The 19,579-nt window shown below is 55.4% G+C and overlaps 1 protein-coding gene across 1 annotated transcript in view; it reads left to right on the forward strand.

The window, feature by feature from the left end:
- Positions 1 to 698: 698 nt before the first annotated feature.
- Positions 699 to 19,579, forward strand: part of bs (serum response factor blistered) — a 46,044-nt gene continuing 27,163 nt past the window's right edge. The window contains exons 1-2 of the mRNA XM_037233174.1: positions 699 to 1,366; positions 15,120 to 15,371. Of these exons, the coding sequence (XP_037089069.1) occupies positions 860 to 1,366; positions 15,120 to 15,371 (759 nt within the window). The 5' untranslated portion in view covers positions 699 to 859. The remainder of the gene's footprint in view (positions 1,367 to 15,119; positions 15,372 to 19,579) is intronic.

Raw genomic sequence — 19,579 nt, forward strand, 5'->3', positions numbered from 1 at the left:
GCAGCGTCCGTACCCCGAACGGAAACTAAACTCAGGGAAGCATGCGGCCTGCGGAGGAGAGATGCGCCGCGCCGCACACCATGCCGAGACGTGTAGGGTTTCCCGTTGGCGACAGTGCGTTTCCAGCCCAGCCGAGATCGAAACATAATCCGAGATTCCTAACTTATTTTCATAAGATTGAACTTTCTGTTTATGTCCCTTATTGAATAAATGGTTCAGGACTTGAGCCACCTCGGGATGCCCCGAAATGGCTTAAGCCATGAATGGTTTCGCTCCATGGCTCGTTCAAAGGATATTGTATTACAAAATAGTGATAGATACCTGTTGAGTAGAAGTAGCATCTTATTACGCATTTGTGATCAAATACGGTTCGCGCGTTGCATTGCACGTGCCTGAATGCGTCACAGCTGATCGTCCGTATTCGATCAGCTGTTGGAGGGCGGGGCGTAGCGTAAAGTCTGGTGACGTCACGGTCATGGCATCTCCAATAGGGTGCCCATAATGTTTTTTATATTTTGTAAATTTCCACATATATTCCAATAAGATAATCGAAATAATTGCTAGAAATGTTGTAGGTAGATATCTTTTATCAGTTGCTGCTTAAAAGATTTGCTGAGACGTATCTTGAGAGCACTATTTTTACTCCTTGATGGTGGTCGTTCGCCAAATCAAGAGTCACTTTCCTTATTTGTCTCGCGGGGGGCTGAGCGCTCTCCTTTCTTGCTCGTGTGCGAGAATTGAATTGTTTGTTTTGGTTAACCAGCTCCTTATTTGTAAATCATTGCAAATGTCAGGTGGAAGGAGCAAAGACAGTGCAGCGTGTGTTCCCCGGCTGGGGAAAAAGTGAGTGAGCTGAGAAATGCAGAACTCGAGTGGAGACGGTAATGGTCAAGATTCGCACCCACATTACTCGCTGAACTTCCCTGCGGCTCCAAGTTCAGAATCGTTCTACCACAACATATCGTCCAACCCAAGTGTGCCTAATATCCCTGGACTCTTGAGACTAGCTCCAACTTCGCCAATGGGTATGCCTGTGGTGTCTAGTGGAATCCAAACTGTTGCTGGTGCAAGCCATGGATACACAGTTCCTGGCAGCAATACCTTGAAAAGATCAGCCCAGGAGGCTGGTTTCACTGACCAGAGGCAGTGTGAGATACCCTCATCAGATGATGATAACTCATTATCAGAGAAGTTCTCCATTCCTCAAACATCTGTGTCACCTTCGGAGGGCCCTCCGAAGACATCAGAGCCTACTCAACCAGTGAAGAAAACAAAAGGAAGGGTAAAAATCAAGATGGAGTTTATTGACAATAAGCTAAGAAGATATACAACATTTTCCAAGCGGAAGACTGGCATCATGAAAAAGGTATGTTGGTCCATCAAATAACTCCTGAGGCATGTTTGCATAGGACATTCATGCGGAGCTCTTTTATTTGTTGTCTATAATGAAAAACACACTTTTATAAGACCACCCTATCCCTAAAGGTGCAACTTTCATTCTCGGGATGAGTGAAGTGCGTGGCTGTCATGGCAGGCTGTGAATGGGGGATATGCCATTGAAATTGTATATTTCATACATTTAGCCATTTAAGCAATCAATGCATAGGGAATGGTCATGCACACACCTATGTATGGCAGTAATTTGTTTATTTATGCTATAAGTTATAAGTTAATCAGAGTCCTTTTTTGGTGTAGTAGGATTATATTTGACTCCAGGTCCATTGCATTTTCAGCTGTGAACTTGGGAATTGTTCCATGCAGTGTGTGATAAATTCATGATTGGTTGACTTTGCCAATGGATTCTGACTGATTGAAATGATCTCATATTCTCAATATGAGTTGGCCATTATTTTGGTGTTTGGTTGAACATTGCATGAGGTGAATGAGCCTGTCAGAATGGATGGCATTATTTAATCATTGGGTTAGTTTGTGAGATGCAAAGGATGGGCTCAGGGCTTCAGAATTATCAGACTGAGAGGAAAGAACAAAACATTTTCATTTGAAAGACATACTAACCTTTCTTATTACCTTGGTTATGTCCTTGTCTTGAGGCTATCTGATTCTTGTTATTCTTGTAATTCTTGTTAAAAAGCAGGATGCACAATAATTATATTCATGATTCCTGGTGCTGATGCATGGCAATAGTTCCATAGCATTGTGTATTGAGTAATCAGTTGCAGCTGCCTGAAGGCTGTAATTGTAATGGCTGTTGATGTTACATCATACATATGTGGGCATTTATAGATATAACAACTGCTTTCAGCACTCACCAGCATGGTACCCAATGATACTCAGAAAGCAGCTTCAACTTGACATGTCAGGCCACAGTCACACTTTGACCAGTAGGGAGACTGGTGAGGGTGTTCAGTAGCAAATACCTAAGAAGGCATTCAAAACTTGCTCATGTGTGATGGTCAAACAGCATTTACAATTTGTGTTTGCAGTTTAAGACTGCAAACACAGTGTGTTCATTGACTCAATGAAAAGCAATGCTCTATTGATTTATGTCAGGACAAAATTTAATAATGAAACAGTGCATTCATATCACAGCTTACCAGGGGAATGTTTCCACAACATTCACATAAGCATGCACAGAGAAATAAAGTAATTGTCATGCCAATTTTATGGATCATGGAGCACATGCAAGTGCATGTGCAGTGAAAGCATGGATTTGCCAGAAACTGGCTGTTTTTAGTCTTATTAGTGCAGAATGTGTTTGAGTTCAGAAAATTACTTGTATGCAAGATAATCTAGCTCTTGGGTGCAAATGCCTGTAAGGTGTGGACAGCTTTTGACCTCCAGATACAATTTGTATTCCTAATTCACCTTACTGCCCAGTTTGCTCCCAAACAAGGGCCAAAATCCAAAAGTTGGAGGGGAGTGGGTGTGCTATTTAGATCTCATGATGCGGGTGAAGTCTCTTTTTTGTAGCCTGAATGGCAAAATGGCAGGAATATCAGCTAACACCCACCAGGTTTGACTGAAACATGACTGAAGCATCACTTCATGGCATGCTACTGAGCTGCCACCCATATCAATGTATTTTGAAGTAATGGACATTGTTCAGTTCCAGCTTGCAAACGAGTTTCTTCCATCCAAGCCTCAGCTCTCTGGCAGACGATCAGGGATCGGGATGAGCCTTGATGATGTTGTAGATCACATAGACCATGTCTGGTCAATGGGAGTCTGCCCCCAAATCTGTCACGCGTTAGCAGACCCGCACTGTATTCTGGGTCCTGCTTTAGTTCACACCATGTAGCGTCTTGCCTGACGGCAGATTCCAAGGAGGACTGCATTTGTAACTCCTGATGGTTTCCGACTCCGGGTCGAGGAAATGTCCGCTTCTGAAAAGTGTGGCAGCGCCTAAACGTTGTTCGTCTTACCAAAAACGTGATTCTTTGTACGACAGCGGACGGACGCGTGCTCCACTGGAATTGGTTAGGACTAAAACTCGCGGTTCATTTAACTGATCGCGACTCTGATTGCAAATAGCACAACGCAGTTTGAGTTACCTCTGATTCCGACTCAAAGGTACATGCTTACCAGAAGCGTTACCCGTGTGAAGCGCTTGAAACAACTGAGGGCCTGGGGTATAACGCAAGTTCAGGTTAAGTTAATAATGAGTTAAGTTGATAAGTTGGAGATGGGACTGAAGAAAAGCTGGCTAGACCTAACCTCAAAACATTTAAATGGCTTCTTCCCAGATCTGAGCCTCTTTTGTCTCAAATTGGGCGGTATGGAGCTTCTTTCCCACCGAATAAGGAACTACACCATTACGAGCAGCGAGAAACACGCTCCGAAGATGAGTTTTCTGAGGAATTGCCCAGCCATGGAGCGTACAGTGTGAAAATATTTGCCACACGCGTACGAACTCACACGTAAAATCCACGCGGATGTGGATAGAAGCATTGGAAACTTAGTCTGGAACCAGGTACACTTCATGCAAAGTACCACTACATCAACACCTCGTCCGTTATGTTTATAGTTCGACAGTCATCACACATACTCGCTCACGTGTACGCCACCACCGAATTTGGGCTTGTTTACATTTACGGTTTCGTGGACAGGCCACAATGACGTCACCACTGAGGACTTTATTTCCGCAGTGGTGAAGCGCCGGAGTGAGCCCCCTGGGGTGATTCATCGGACTCGTCTCTAGTATTGCAATACAGACGACATATCTCGCGCTGCCAGCTGTCCATAGCCCCTCGGGTGGAATAGACAAGAACAGAGCATTCAGTCGCATTGGACTGTGCATTAACGGCTTGAATTAGTAAGTGAAAGCTCGCCAATAGGGCAAACATACAAAAAGTAGGAATTCGTATGGTAGAAATAATTGACGTCCCGTTGATTAGCTGGTACCAGTTAACGAAAGTTATCAAGCAATCATTGGAAGTGGTTACAAAAACAACGTCCCTCGATGTGTTCTCGTTGACCATGTGCACAGCTGGAAAACGGAGCATTTTGCAAGAATTCCATTTGTGGCTAGAAATATTTTCTTAACCAACAATCCCATTGATTGCTGGAAGCTTTCACTTAGGCAGACGTCCAGTAACTCTCGTCATATTGCAGGACGGTTGTTTTGAGCATAATAATTCACGATGTTCAAAACGAAATCTGACGGGTTAGGATAAAGAAGCGGCCTATTTTACCTCTATGAACAATAAACGCGGAAAAAGTCGCGCTTTCAACCGTATGTACATTTAATCATTGACATCCCTCTGGTTGAAAACACTAAAACATGGTTCTTTTGAAGCCGGCTGATGAAAAGTTTTATGTTGGGAGCCCCGTAATACATATAATACTGTATATTACAGGCAATTTAGCAGCCGGCACATGCGTCATACCTGTGCATGAATTCGACAGCAAAACACAGCTAGCAAACAGAAAAACACAGCCCGCTCCGGCGGGGGCGGCAGGTGTTTCACCAACCCACGTATAACGACTGGGCAAAGGCTGTCCTGAGTTGCATCACCGTGGATCAACCAGTGACGGTTTTGGCGATTTTCTCAGCAATAAGCCAGTTTGACATTTTCATTCGTTTGTTTGTCATTGAAAAGTTTATGTTGCCCCATCGCAAGATCCTCTTTCAGATGTCGTTTGTGATGGTCGTGCTCCGTAGGTGGTGGAGAGGATTTCGTTTGTTCTGCGTCCGTGCGGAGCGCTCTTGGCCACTGACGTGTTTCAGGATACTCGCCGTAGTAATCACGTATACGAAAAGAGATTGGGGAGCTTTTGCTGGTCCGGAGTCATCAATGTAGCGCTTTGTTGGGCCTCGTGGACGGGAGGGCGGTCAAGTCGAGTGAGGCGTTCGGGCTACCATGCAAGTTTTTCAACACTATGGGTGGTACATCAGGTGGAAAATTATGAATCCAAAGTGCAACCTTTCAGTCCTAACAAATTCAGAACAAGTGAAATGCTGCCACGCGTAAATTCTCGTTCGTAACGCTAAGGACCTGAACGTGGTCATTAAACTACCACTCTACCGCTACTTCTCGCTTTTTCAGCACCCAGGCCGACGCCAAAATTGCGAAGAATTGTCGAGATGTAAAGGTACACCTCCTTACAGAAAGGCATCAAACACATGGGGAGCAGACCGCAATGGTCTATGCACTTAACTTAAACAAGTTTCTCAGTAAGCACAGGACATGACCCGTGTTTGCAGGCAGGTCACGCCCACGAACCCACTTATGCTGGTGCGAGCTGACATGGAGTTGATTCGGCCTTGGGGCGTTACTCCCCACTTGCTGTTGTCTGGGTCGAAGCCGGCCGAGAAAGAGTTTGCTAAAGTCGGGCTTAATAAACCGGAGATCTTCCGCTTGGTACGTGCATAAACCAAGTCTATCACGTAGTGGTATGGGCGTCGGCTCTAACGAAACGGAAGTAACGTAGGCTCTTGAGTAATGTTAAACCCTCCAGACTCACTCCCTCAGCCGACAGACTCAGCTACGAAAAGGACGATTTGTTTAAGCCCAGCCTGTTGTGCTCATATGTCAAGGTTCTCGCGTGCCGTCCACCATCTGTTAATGTATTTGTACCATAGGCGCGTCATTTTTAGGATAATTGTTTTATTTTCCCTGCCTCCCTCCCAGCGCAGTGTCCAAGCACGGTTCTGGGATATTTGCTCGTAGAGAAATAGACTTGTCTCACTCCAACTATTTTGCGTCGTTTTCTGTGTGTTGCCTCTGCCCCATGTCCAAACCCGTGGTGTCGGCCCTGCATTCTTCCGGGCTGAACCTACTGTCTTGAGGCACATGACGTTCTGGGACAGCCCTGTGCATTACATCAGCCCTCTGTCACGGACCCCATGGCACCCGTTGGCACCCAGCTCGGCTGCTGTCTGGAGGGCGACGTGACGGCGGTTTCCAGGAGGGACATGACGTCATGACAAACCAGTGTCAGCGCATGGCCGGACGTCCAGATTGCGCCTGACCCGTGACTTTGTATAAGGAGGCGGCTTCTTGCCGCATGCATGCATGCAGCGAGACCACGCGGAAATGAGGCGGTGACGCTCGGCGAGAGACTTGCATACACTTTTGGGCATTTGGGGCTGGGGGGTGAAGTGCTCTTGTGTGCGGCGGGGGGGGGGGGATGATCTCTTGGTTGGCACAGAGTGACGCAATGGAGAGACACTGTGGGGTATTAAATAGCTTCGTGCAAGGTCGGGGGGGGGGGGGGGGGGTCAAAGCCTCAAATGTAAGCTTTGTACCGTAGGATTTAAGCGATATACTTGCATGTGACGTGGTCGTGAAAGTCGCGTTTAAGATAAAAAGTTTCGAGTATCGAGTAGCGTTATCTTCCTCTACGGAACCGTTATGCTCTGCATAAGATTCTTCGACAGGAGAAACGCAGGCGATGGAGCTGTTTCGGAATTGCGTACAATACCTGTACAGCACGTCAGACTTACCATTGAACGTCATGGAAGGACAACCCTTGTAGACATGACCAGGTTGCGTTTTTTACCACTGGCATTGTGTATGCTTTAACTGGTAGGGCACCGGTTGTTCCGAAAAAGATAGCTGTTTTAAAACGGCGTAGGTGGACCTATCAGTGGACACCAAAGACAGCCTGGTGGAGCTCACGAAGGAATTATCGAGAGCATAGAAAAAAGGTCGTGCGCTTGTATAGGGCTAGTCATATGTTCGTAATTACCGATGAGGTAGCCACCACGTTTCACGTATGAAATACAACTACCAAGATGGCTTTACTCATTCGTTTCGTTTTGGATCGCTGTGACCGCCTTTTGGAGATTCCAGAGAAATTGTGAAGTAGTTGCCTAATTACTCTCTTCATCATACCGCTCGTGCGGTGTCTCCAGCTGAGATTGACAGCAAATCCTCTCCTAAGGAAAGGTGACGTCCGACCCTCGCCTCTCACAAGCAAAACATACCCTGACTGATGCTTATAGCGTCGATGACAATTTAAAGAAAAGCAATTGCAAGTGTGGCTGTAGGAAATCTTGTTCAACAGGAACGTCACATTTAAAAGTTTGTGGTTCATCCGATGTGGGCTGACCCGACCTGACCTGGCGCCACCCCAACCTGATCGAAACCCAACATGGCGCCATTCAAAAGCTTTGCAATCGACTGTCGTTCATCCGTGGAATTTAAAGCGGCATGGAGGACGCTAGATAACACCTTAATTTGAATGGACCGTTGCAGTTGCGTAATGCGTGCACACGCACGTCTTGTCTGCAAGGACTTTTCCGTACAAGGACATTTCCTTTAAATGGAAGCGTTCGAATCGAAAATGAAACGCGGCCTCGAAAGGCGAGGCTTCTGCAAGTTCAAACGGCCCATTCCAAGACGGTATAATTCTGTTGGTAAGGGCGAGCCCCCGCCTGACACGTCCACGCTCGGACCGCCCCGCTCGTAGGCAGCCATTGTTTGTAAAATTGAGCGTAAGACCCAAATAAATTTGGGATCTTTGTCACGTGATACTTATCGGACGTTCCCTGGAAAGTATTTGAAAAGCGGACGTGTAACGCATTCCGCGTGTGTGTTGGCAACCGTTTTCGCGTCCAATACCGACTTCTAAGCATCCTCCCAGTGGAACGGCACGGACGCTGACAGATGGTAGCAGCACATGTGCCGACTCCGCATTGTTCATGCTTATTTCGGCATAACCGGGTCGGCGACTTCTCCCACCACGTGGGCACCTCTGTTTTCCACGTGCTCACTCGGGCTCAAGTCTCGGCCGCGCCCTGACGCCCCTGGGTACATATGACCCCTCTTCCTTCGTAGTTGATGGCGCTGCTGTAAATGGTGCTGGGCGGCCTGCATGGCCTTCCCCTATATTAAAAGAAAGCAGTGCTCCTACAGTTGCCGATGCATTTCAGTGAAGGAGGCGTTTGTTGAAGACTTATGCTGGGCAGTTGTGGTCACCGAGCTGCGATAATGCGGGGCTCACACGATGCGCGTCTCTCAGGGTATCCTGTGGCAGCGGTATCAGCGGTGGTACCACTGGCGCGGTACTCAGCAGGGTGCCGCTGGCAGGATGCCCGGAGTTTACCGGGGCACTCCTGCGCACCGCAGGCCGTAGAGCCGGCATCTAATGGCTAGAGGTTCTAGGCATACGTGTTGTATGCCGTTAAGGAAATGCGGTTTGCTCTGAAGCGTCATCACGACCTGAAGCCTTGTCCGTCTATTGGTAGTTGCGCCATGCGTGATATGAAGCAGACGCATTGGTAAGAGTGGAGGAGGATTTGATGTGCTGTTCAACATCCTGAAATCCCACCCATGGTACCAATGACCGCTGGGTATGTCGTATCCCGTAAATTCTAGCATAGGGGGTTTTGTTCTGACAGTTGTGCAATGTTTTCTGTTGTGCATGATGTCGGTTTTTAGATGACGGTAGTCGTCTGGCGTGCAGGCCACGTCCTCATCGACCGTTACAGAGTTTGTCGTTAACACGCGCCCGGAAAGCTGGACTACGATTGTTGATTTTTGTATCGGGAACAATGCTTGCGAGGCACCCGCAGTATGGCATGCTTTGTTTGACATAACAAATGCAATTGTTATCTTCTTGCGATCAACGATCATTTGAAACATGCAGGTTTGACATGTGGACGTCGTTTTGACGTACGTTTTACTGATGTCCTCCTTTACGTTTGAAATGTAAGGTCCAAGTGATCTGCTCAGCGACTTATTTTGAGACTTGCTGCTTCCTGTCTCTAGATATGGCCCAGACAATCTGGCAAAGTGGGTGCCCCTGAACCGTTGTTATCAGGCAATTTTCTCTTCACATTATCCTAGGTATCAGCTTGTATTAACATTAAGTTTATCTGACCTTAGTAGAGGGGTTTGAGCTCAGTAATGTGCTTGGCATAATGGGATTGTCAACGTTTTAGTGCAGATATCCTCCTAGCAGGCGTTTCCCTCCCGTCCCGGCTTGCTCATGTTGCCCAGTTTACCACATAAGATGTACTGGACTGTAGTGAAGTGGGACAGTAGCGTGGTATTTAGCGATATGCTGCTATTTTCAGCAATTGTGTCTGGCTGTTGCATTCATTTTGGCGCTTTCTGATGGTACTGAGAGTTGGTATGCTTGGTACGTGATATTACCATATTTTGGGCATCATTTTGACGTAAAAAAGCGCCTCAGTTTGAGAACATGCGGCGTATTTGCTGAGATGACAGTGAAACGTTGAGGGTAGCAGCTATCTGGCAAGGTTGCCAAGGCATGCATGACGCTTGATGAACAATATCATGCGCACAGCGTTCACCGCGTAATTAATCAAACGGACAAATACAAAGATAACGACAGGGCAACTGCACCTCCTCTATTGTCCGCACTTATTGTCTGAAGTCATCAAGATTTGCGATTCCGCACGGGAATAGCTCACGTATTCCCAGTTGCACATGGCGAACGGTTGGCGAATCAAACTCCAAAGCTCTGTAACATTGGGCAAACTGACAGAGCACCCCAATACAGGCAAACGTATAAATTAACACCGCGGTAACGATTCCGCGGCACTCGTCGGTGCATCGCAGCCACGTGTGCAGCAGGAAGTAGGCGCCATGTTGGCGTCAGAGCTCGGTCCACTTGCTTTTGAATACAAAGCAACGTCTACCTCGTGCGTGCGTGTGCGTACATGAAGCCAGCGACTGTGTCGGGATGGTCGCTGTTCTTTCTGCTCAGCTGGGAGCGAGCCTCCGAGGTGTCTGCCTGTCCGTTCGCCTGTCTTTCTGCCTGCCCGTCCGCTGATCAGTCCACATGTCCGTCCGCCTATTCCTCCGCCTGTCTGTTTGCCTATCTGTCCGCCTGTCTGTCCGCCTGTCCGCTCGCCTGTTCGCCGCCTATCTGTCCCCATGTTCGCCTGTCCGCGTGTCCCTTCCGCTTGCCCGTCCGCTTATCTGTCCGCCTGTCCGTCCTCATATTTATCCGCTTGTCCGTCCGCCTATCTGTCCGCCTGTCCGTCCGCCTGCGCTGTCTGCCGCCCCCGTCCCGCGCGTCGGACAGTGCGCCCGCCCCGTGTCCCGCACTCCAGCCCCGCTCGCGGCCCCAGAGCCGGGCAGGCAGCCACGTGGTGCATGCCCAGGCAGTTTTCCGGTTCGCTGTAGGCTTCTGACGTGGTACAGGTCTCCGTCGGGTGGATGTTCAGGGCTGTCGAGCATCTGGTCGTGTCAAGAAATTCCGCCGCGGTTTGCGCCGCTCAGTGGGTGGTGGGATGCCGGGGACCTTGTCATCGGGCTGGCAGAGTGTTTGCCTTCGCGTCTCAGGACCGTTCCATTATTCAGACCCTCGAATGAACTCAACGGACAGCTGCCACTGTGAGGGCCAGCCGGGCACGGGCGACGGTGTTGCGACAGTGCATGGTGCGAAAATTCTTTGGCTGTATTTGGCAACATACAGAGGCCGCCTTGCACAGTTACTGCAGCGGAGCAGTCTCAGTTCAGAGTGATCCGGCCGCTCCAGCATACTGGGGCATCCTGGTTCCGTTGTAAGCAACTCTGAAGCACTCTGTTCGAGTGGAAGTATTCAATGTATGGCTGCTTCTTCACCCGCCGCTTGCAAGGTCGGGTGTGGTGTGTTGTGTTGGGTCGATACGCTAACGTCTGCAACCATATGTCAAGTGATAGCTGGTTAGTGTCCACTTGGGAATGGCCTGCCAACCGAGCATGGTATGCCCACTTTGCGATTACCACTCATCCTCAGTGCTAGTTTGTGGCCTGGCAACTATTTTTCGAGGTCATTAGGTGGTTTGTTGATTGCCATCTGCCTGTGTTGAGGCTGCAATGCACGCGCCAGGAACGGGGCGTTTGCATGGGCGCTACAGTTCCAATGCAGGTACGCGGAGATCGCCTTGTGGTAATGGGTGGCGCAGGCCTGCCTGCAACGGTTCGGAAACGTCGATTCCTCAAACGCTGTGTGTGCTGGATTAGCCTACCGGGGTCCGTCCCGGGACGGCAGTTGTCAGTCTCGTCTTTCAGACATGCGCTATCCTGAAGGCATTAGCGTACCGCCGGCCTTGCACGCCCCCTGAATCCGGATTCCGGATGTGTGAGCTCAGAATTAGCCTCTGATTTGGGAGGCGCTGATAACCCTTAAGACTTGTGGGAAATGGACTGGGCTTTTTTTTGGCTTAACAGTAATATGTTTGCTGATTCCGGGCAGAATGAATCACCAAAGTCATCGGTGTCGTGCCCTGTAAAATGTATTTTCACGTACAACACGGCGATGCGATGACGCACTGGCTACGGCAGCACTGAATTGAAGAAATTCTGCAATAAAATGAATACATTTTCCGAATTTCTTGTTTTATTCACGATGGTAAAACATGTGTTTGTATGTTTGGTCCGCTGAGTGGTGTTACTACACAGGGTGTGTTTTTCTGAGCTTCAAAATACAATATAAACCGAAATGTAGAGAATTTCTAACCCCAGCCAATGAATTAATGCTTTTCGGAATGCAGAAAAAAACGCTCGGAAACTGTTCTTCATAGGTTGCGACCTATGGACCAGGGGTCGCGAAAAGGCAACGGCTGTTAACTAACACCATAGAGTTATACTTTCTCCTAAAAGATTAAAGTCCTAGTTTTACATCGAGTACGCGAGACGGCTGTAATTCCACCTAAAAGCATGGAAAGGATGTTCTAAACGCTAGTAAACGTTTTTGGCGGTGGGAAAACGTGAAAGCTACGTTTCTCGTTCAAGGCATTATGTGTTTGACCACCAAGGTATTGGTACAGGCTGGGCGTGATTTTTAGTCCGGGTGTGCAAACCGCAATGGAAAATTACTCAGTATGGCTGACGAAGTAGCTATCAGCGACGCCACATGTGAAGATCTTAGTTCATGCCAGGCCTTGTAGGCTGAAGTGATGCGGATGTAAGTTATGATCTGTTTTATTTCGGATATACCGGTACCGTGAAGTCCTTTGGTTTGAGATAAGAAGACACGTAGTATGTACGTTGCTGTCCGCGGCTGGATGCACATGGTCACGTTTCATTTCTCGCGTATTGTATAGTTGTCTGTCTCATAGCAGCCATGCTGAATTATTAGTAACGGGATTATAATGGGCGATCATTAATCCAGGCGCCTTAAAAGCGCAGTGGTGTAACTGCAGCGGAATACCGCCTTTGCTGCTAACAATGGCGTGGATCTCTGCTACCCGTGTGCTTAGCCACGTAACCTTGCAAAGAACGTTGTGGGGAAGGCAAGCCAGACCGTGCCGCCCGGTTGGGAGCTCCTCGGTAATGGGACGGACACGCTTACTGCAGCCCGCGGCCTACTGGCGCTGCCACTGGCGGCGGCCCGATAACGACGCGCACCTGGGTACGCTGGAGTCCACACTCGGGCGGGGTGGGGACGTGTGTAACCCACCGACTGTGGGAAAACGCCGACAAACTGTGGAGAAGCCGACACAATGAAGCGCTAGGGGTTATGTAACAATGCAGTTGGCAGTTGATCGATTTGATGTAGGCACACTGAGTGCTAATGTTAAGCTCTTTGCGTACACGTATTGAACTCCACCTCTTCGTTTTATTCAAGGATTTCCCGCCCGTCCCGCGTTATTTTCGACATGCCCGCCCTGAGAGTTGAGTCGCCGACTCGTCGCCACTCGCTTAAGAGGGGACAGGATTGAAAGCTGTGATCGTACATTCAGGCGTGCGGAATGCTTAGTTCCTGTATCAGACGGCGCCGGGGTACAAAAGCTAAATGCGGTCTGCTCGTGTCCACCGGATCGCCCGTGCGCTCGGCGCTCGGCCGGCCGCCGGCAGACGCGGGGCCGGCCAGGCAGGCCAGAGCGGCGGCTCCGACCGACGAGAACCGGCCGTGCGATTACTGCCGGCCGTGGGCGTGCAGTACGGGCCGACGCGTGCACACGTGCGTGCTGTGAGGCGATGAGCGGGCGGCCCTCGATCGACGGCCGCGGCCATCTCGCGTCCCTGGCGAGCGCCATCGTGCACGTACTGCGCCTGCCGGGTCGTGACAGCTCCGCACCGATCATTGTTAATCACGGCGACGGCCAGTTCTTATCAGCGCTCGTTAATCGGGCCTTTGGCAGGGCGCCGTCGATGGTGTGCGTTGCCGTCTGATGTTGTCGGGAGATTTGGAGGCGTTATCGTAGGTTTTACTCTTGGCTCCACTCGCATTTGGCTCGTTTGTCCATCGCTCACTTGCACGAGATCGCAGCCCTTTCATGCGATCTACACAGCGTTTGCAAAGACCTACGGTTTCAACGTCACCCCATTTGAAGCATGATCCTGCTGCAGCACTTTTCCCTCCCCGCAACATCTCAAGCGCAGAGACCATTCATTTTCGTTCATTTCGAATGCCCGTTACCAGTGTCGGGTGAGCGGGCCTCGACTGGCGCGGCCGGTGGGGCCACTCGGCCGGCGCCGGCCGCGGCTCCAGCTCTGACACGGCGGCTGTCGCGGCGCCGCCGTGTTGGACGGAGGCGACATGGACGGAGACAGATGTGTGGCCGGCCCGGGCCGTCTGCACCTGGCCCGGACACGGCCGTGCGTCTTCGGCGCGACGGCGGCGTGTCTCGGCGGCTGGTCGTGCAGACGGCGCCGACGCCGCCGCCGTTTTCGGCGTCACACGACACGACCGGCGGGCGCCGGGCAGCACGGTAGCCGAGAGGTGTCCCCGGCCGTGTCGCCGGCCGTGTCGCGCGAGACGCGTCAGGGTGCTGGAGTCCCGGGTGCGGGAAAATCATATGTGATTACTGGCATTGCGCGTTATTCCCGCGGGTTACCAGCTTCGAGGGTAGATATATTCTGACTTTGGATGCGTTTATTTTAGCTGTGTTGTTTTTTAGTTTAGCTGTGTTGTTCAGTTGTAACGAAACCTCTAGCGAGACCAGCCGGCGTTCGTTGAAACATGACGAGGGCAGTGTTGGTTTCAAGGGTGTGTGAGACAGGATGGGCGCCGGCTGCACCTCTGGCGGCCGGCTTATGTCCAGGCCGTTTGCAGGGTGGGCTCCACGCACCGTTTTCTGTGTCAGGGCCGGCGACGAGCCCTGACGACCCCCGCCGGCCGCACCGGGAAAGGGGGACGGGGGAGGGACATGCACCGCTGCCGGGACCCCATCCGGCGGTGGCCGATACCATCCGGCTCCGTCTCCAGGCCGCGACGGCACGGGACTGTCTAACTGTCGTCTGCGGCTGGATGGTCGTCCCAGTTGTCTGTCAGCGTCTGGCGCTCCCTGTCTCGCTGTAGTCTCCGTCTGTCGGTGTCTGCGGAGGCTAGACGGAAGTGGATGGCGCGTGTCCGTCCCTGCCTGATACAGCTTGTCTGCCCCTGTCTGACGTAACGTGTCTGCCCCTGTCTGACGCAGCGTGGCCGTCCCTGCCTGACGCCGTGTGTCCGTCCCTGCCTAACGCCGCGTGTCCGTCCCTGCCTAACGCCGCGTGTCTGCCCCTGCCTGACGTCGCGTGTCTGCCCCTGTCTGACGCAGCGTGTCCGTCCCTGCCTGACGCAGCGTGTCCGTCCCTGTCTGACGCAGCGTGTCCGTCCCTGCCTGACGCAGCGTGTCCGTCCCCGCCTGACGCCGCGTGTCTGCCCCTGTCTGACGCAGGGTGTCCGTCCCTGCCTGACGCCGCGTGTCCGTCCCTGCCTGACGCCGCGTGTCTGGCCCCACCTGACGCTGTGTGTCCGCCCGTGCCCGACAGGCGTACGAGCTGTCGACGCTGACCGGCACGCAAGTGATGCTGCTGGTGGCCTCGGAGACGGGCCACGTGTACACGTTCGCCACGCGCAAGCTGCAGCCCATGATCACGTCGGAGGCGGGCAAGGCGCTGATCCAGACGTGCCTCAACTCGCCCGATCCGTCGTCGTCGGCCGCCGCCGGCGACCAGCGCATGTCGGCCACCGGCTTCGAGGAGACGGAGCTCTGCTACAACATCAACGAAGACGAGCAGAAAGTAAGGCAGATGATGTACGGCGTGGGCGCGGGCGCGGCTGGCGCGCACCACCAGTACCACCAGCCGTACCCGGCCGCCATGTCCCCGCACCATCACGGCCACGGCGGCTGGCACGTGCCGCCGCCGCCCACTCCGCACCCCGTGTCGCAGCACCTGGCGCACGTGTCGCAGCAGTCGCCGTCGCACGTGCAGCTGGGCCACGCGCCGCTGCCGCCGCACAGTCCCATGCCGCCGCACAGTCCCATGCCGCCGCACAGCCCCATGCCGCCGCACAGTCCGCTCCTGTCGCCGACGCCGGGCCAGATGCTGTCGGGCATGAGCGGCCACGGCAGCCTCCCCAGCGTGTGCCGGTAGTCTGGCGTGGTGACGCCGCGTCCGTCCGTCCGTCCATCCGCCTGCCGCTGCCGCTGCCGCTGCTGTTGCTGCCGTTGCTGCTGCTGCCGCTGCTGTTGTTACCGTCCTGCATGCTCCGCAGCCAGCGGCCGCTGTGCCGGCGGCTGCACGCGTGTGCAGCCTGCGTTTGTGTGTGCCGTGTTGTGGTGTGGCGTACTAGGAGCCGCGCCTCTCTGGCGTCACCGCCGACCGAGCGAGCGGCCGCGGGCGGACAGACGGACTGACGCGGCCGGCGGCCCGCCCGGCCGGGCGCCGCGGCGTCGGCCGCCGCCGCCACCGCCGCTGCTGCTACCGTCGCCGCCAACGCTCTACAGGCGGTAGCTACGCGGGAGCGCGTTAGGCAGTTTTATTTGTTTGGGGACGGCTCGTTCCCCGCTTTCGTCGCTCCTTGTTTTGATCACATCTACCTTCTGTAAGGCATTAACCACTCGTGTGGGTCTACACAATGCGGGTCAGCCAGCGCGGACGCTGCCACTCAGTCGAGGTCGCCGAGCAACCGGAGTGACGGGACTGCCCAGTGAGGGAGACACGTAGCTGTTGTAACGAACTTAGTGCTTGTAGGTGAGCGGAGAGCCCTGTAGACCGTTCGCGGGGTCGCGGACCACTAGCGGTGTGTGAGGCGGCCTGTCTCCCCGCCCCCGGCGCGTCGCTCGTGCCGCCTGTGGGGCCGGCCGTCGCCCGCCGCTCGCCCAGGGGAGCCCCGCGCAGCTGTGGTCAGACCCCGTCACCGCGTGGCTCTGGGGCGGCGGCGCGGCGCTGGAGGCAGGGGTCTGGTCTGTGGGCGTGGTAAGCTCAGCCTCCCCCCCCCCCCCCGCCGGCTCGACTCGGACTCTGAACTGACGGGTGGTTGGGAGAGGGCCAGTGGGGGTTTTCTGTTGTATGGGACCTGAGCCATCATCTAGTCCGTGTCCGTGTGTCGGCCGGATGCGGCCGCTACGGGCTGCCGTGGGCGGCACCGGCCGGCGCAGGCCGCCCTGGTCGGCGGGGGCCCGCGCGCGGCCGCGGCCCGCCCCCTCGGCACTCGTCGCCGCCCGGTCACCGCCGGCCCGGCCGCCCACGGGCCGCCGATACTAATTGGTCGTGTAATCAGTGATGGATGGCTGGCGTGGGTCGGGCCGGGCGCGCGCCGACCCGGCTCGGGCACAGGGTCACCGTCCCGGCCAGCTGGGGGGCGTACGCCCACGGCTGGCTCGACCCTGGCTGACACCGTGCGGGGTGTGACGGGAGCGTGTCGTGGCTGGCCTCGTCGTCGCATCGCGGCGGTCCGCCGCCGCCGCCGCCGGCCGGGCTCCGCTCTTCGGCAGTGCGGCGCTGCTGACTGCCAGCCGACGTCTCCCTGCCGGCCCGGCCGCCTGTGGCGTTAGCTGACTCCGCAGCCTGGCCGCCAGCTGGGCGCTACTCCCGCCGGTGTCGCCTGTCCGTCGGCTCCGTGTCGGCCGTGCCTCTCGACCCGGTCCGCCTGTCTGTCCGCTGCCGGGATGTCCAGCTGACGCCGCCGCCACCGTGTCCGTCCTCGCGCCGCCGCCGCCGCCGTGTCCAGCCGCCGCCGCCGCGTCGACCTGTCATGGCGGGACGCGCGCTCGCCGCTCGTCGCGCCGACGCGGTCCGTGATCGATGACGGAAGGCGCCCGCCGATTCTGCACTCATCCATTACGCGCCGCTTAATTTCCAGGGCGTGCCCGGCCGGCCGGCTCGTCCTCGACGCACCGGCAAATTACATTGTAATGAAGTGGGATGGTGCGCCGCGCCGCCGCCGCCGTCGCCGCGTCGGCCGTGTCTTCGTCCCGAGCAGAAAACAGGCCAGACTGAACTCACGGGCCGGCTGGGTGGCGTTGTACCAGGGCCAGACTGGACTCATGGGCCGGCTGGGCGACGTTGTACCAGGGTCTGATATTCTCCACGAACTTCTGGCTTATGTGTGGCCGGTCTGAAGTGGGGCTCCGTGCCTCTCTCTCGTCGCCGCTGTTGTCCCCGGCCCCGGTCCCGCACCATCCATGGCCGTCAGCTGCTCCTGGCCGGCCGCTTACCGTCCCCTGACCTCGACCTCCGCTCTTCTGCGTCCGCGTCCCGAGCGGCCGTGCCTCACCTCCCCTCGCCCCGCTGCATCGGGGCAATCCATCTCGATCGTTGGCCGGCCATCCCCCTGCCTCCGCCGATACGCCGCCCTCCGAGCCAGCCGCCCGTTTCCAGGGGCGCCGCCACCGTCACCGCCGCGGTGGCGGCCGCGGCCGATGTTACCGATTAATAGGCGCCAAAGTGTCACGCCGCCTATCGGCCCATCTGGTTATTGTCGTCGACCGCGCCGGCCGGGACCATTATTTAAATGCGACTGCGACCGCCGCCGCATTGTGTGAAGCCGGATGATTTACATACAAACTGAATGTGAGCCGTGTGACAGCGGCCGTTTCCGCGGGGCGTCGCTATCGTCGCCACATATCAGTTATCGGCGCCGATATCGCCGCGGCCGGCCTGCGTGCGCGCGCTGACCGGGGCCGACCCGGCCCGCCTGCCCCGGGGCGCTGATGACGGGGCACGGCCGGCCGCCGGCCGCCGGTTTGGCGCGCGCCGCGTCGGCCGGTGCTGGTTTCGCGGCGGTGCGCGGCGCGCGCGGCCCGCTGCGCCGCGCCGGCGCGCGCAGGTGTGCGCCGATCTGGCCGCCGATAGCCGGGCGGTGTTTATGCGTGAGCGCCGCGGCCGGCCGCCGCTGCCCGCCGCTCGCCGCCCGTCGCCTGCTGCACGGTTATTTATGAACGCGGCGATGACTGGCGGCCGGCGCGCGCGGCGGCTTTTATTTCGGCGCGCCGACAATCGGCGGCGCGCGACGGACGGCCGCCGGCCCCCAGCCGCGCCGCCGCCGCCGTCTTCACCGCTGAGAGCCCCTGCGCCGCCGCCCCGCTGCCGATGCCGGCCGTCGGCCGCGCTGGTGCCGTGGAGACCGCCCTGGTGCTGGCTGGGCGGCGCTGTTGTCGGTCGGACCGCGTCGAGAGCGGGATAATCAGCGCCATCGGCCGGCGCCGTGACCCGCTGGGCGCCTCATTCAGCTGTCGCGAGCGCGTGTGCAGCACGTGTGCGGCCGATCGGGCGGCCCGCGGCGCCGCGTGACTCACCGCCGCCCGGCCGGCACACGACCCGACCCGCCCCGGCCCGGCGCCGACCGCCACTCCACGCCCTCCTGATGCGCTCGACGCTCTCGTAGTCCCCCGCCCGAGTCTGCTGTGCGCCCTGTCCCCCCTGCTCTTACTGTCAGCTTTGTCGTTGTCTCCACGCCAGCTCACCTGTGCTGTTCTTCGTCCCAGCTCCTTCCGGTGGCGCCGCGCTGTCTCATCCCCGTGTTCTCTCTAATTGTCCTCTGCTATATCCTGTCACTCTCCGCTCTATCTTTGCGTCGAGCCGATGGTTTGTCCGCGGTTTGAGTTCATGGTTCTGGAGGCCCGGCCATCGGCCAGCGGGTCTGTCCATCTGGTGTAGTTCCGTCCACATGCCTGGGTCCGTCCTACCGCCCGAAGCCCGTTCAACTGTGTCTAAGAGTTCCGTCCACCTGACGGGCTTTGTCCACGCGACTGTGAGATTCGTCGAGCTGTCTTAGGTCCGTCCAACCGTCCGTCCATCTGTTGGAATCCCTTCGAACTGGCCGAGGCCGGCCACTTGTCGACGGCCCGTCTCGATGTTGAAGTCTTAGGCCGCACCGGTGGCCGCTGCTCGCGCCAGGCCACGCCGCCCCCCCCCCCTCCCGCCGCACCCACGCTGCATACAGAGCACGAACACCGCACGCTGCACCGCACCGCACGGTATTGCACGGCACGGACGCCGCATGG

The sequence above is a fragment of the Pollicipes pollicipes genome, unplaced genomic scaffold (genome assembly GCF_011947565.3).
Source record: "Pollicipes pollicipes isolate AB1234 unplaced genomic scaffold, Ppol_2.1 Scaffold_2555;HRSCAF=2994_pilon_pilon_pilon, whole genome shotgun sequence".
Taxonomy (NCBI): Eukaryota; Metazoa; Arthropoda; class Thecostraca; order Pollicipedomorpha; family Pollicipedidae; genus Pollicipes; species Pollicipes pollicipes.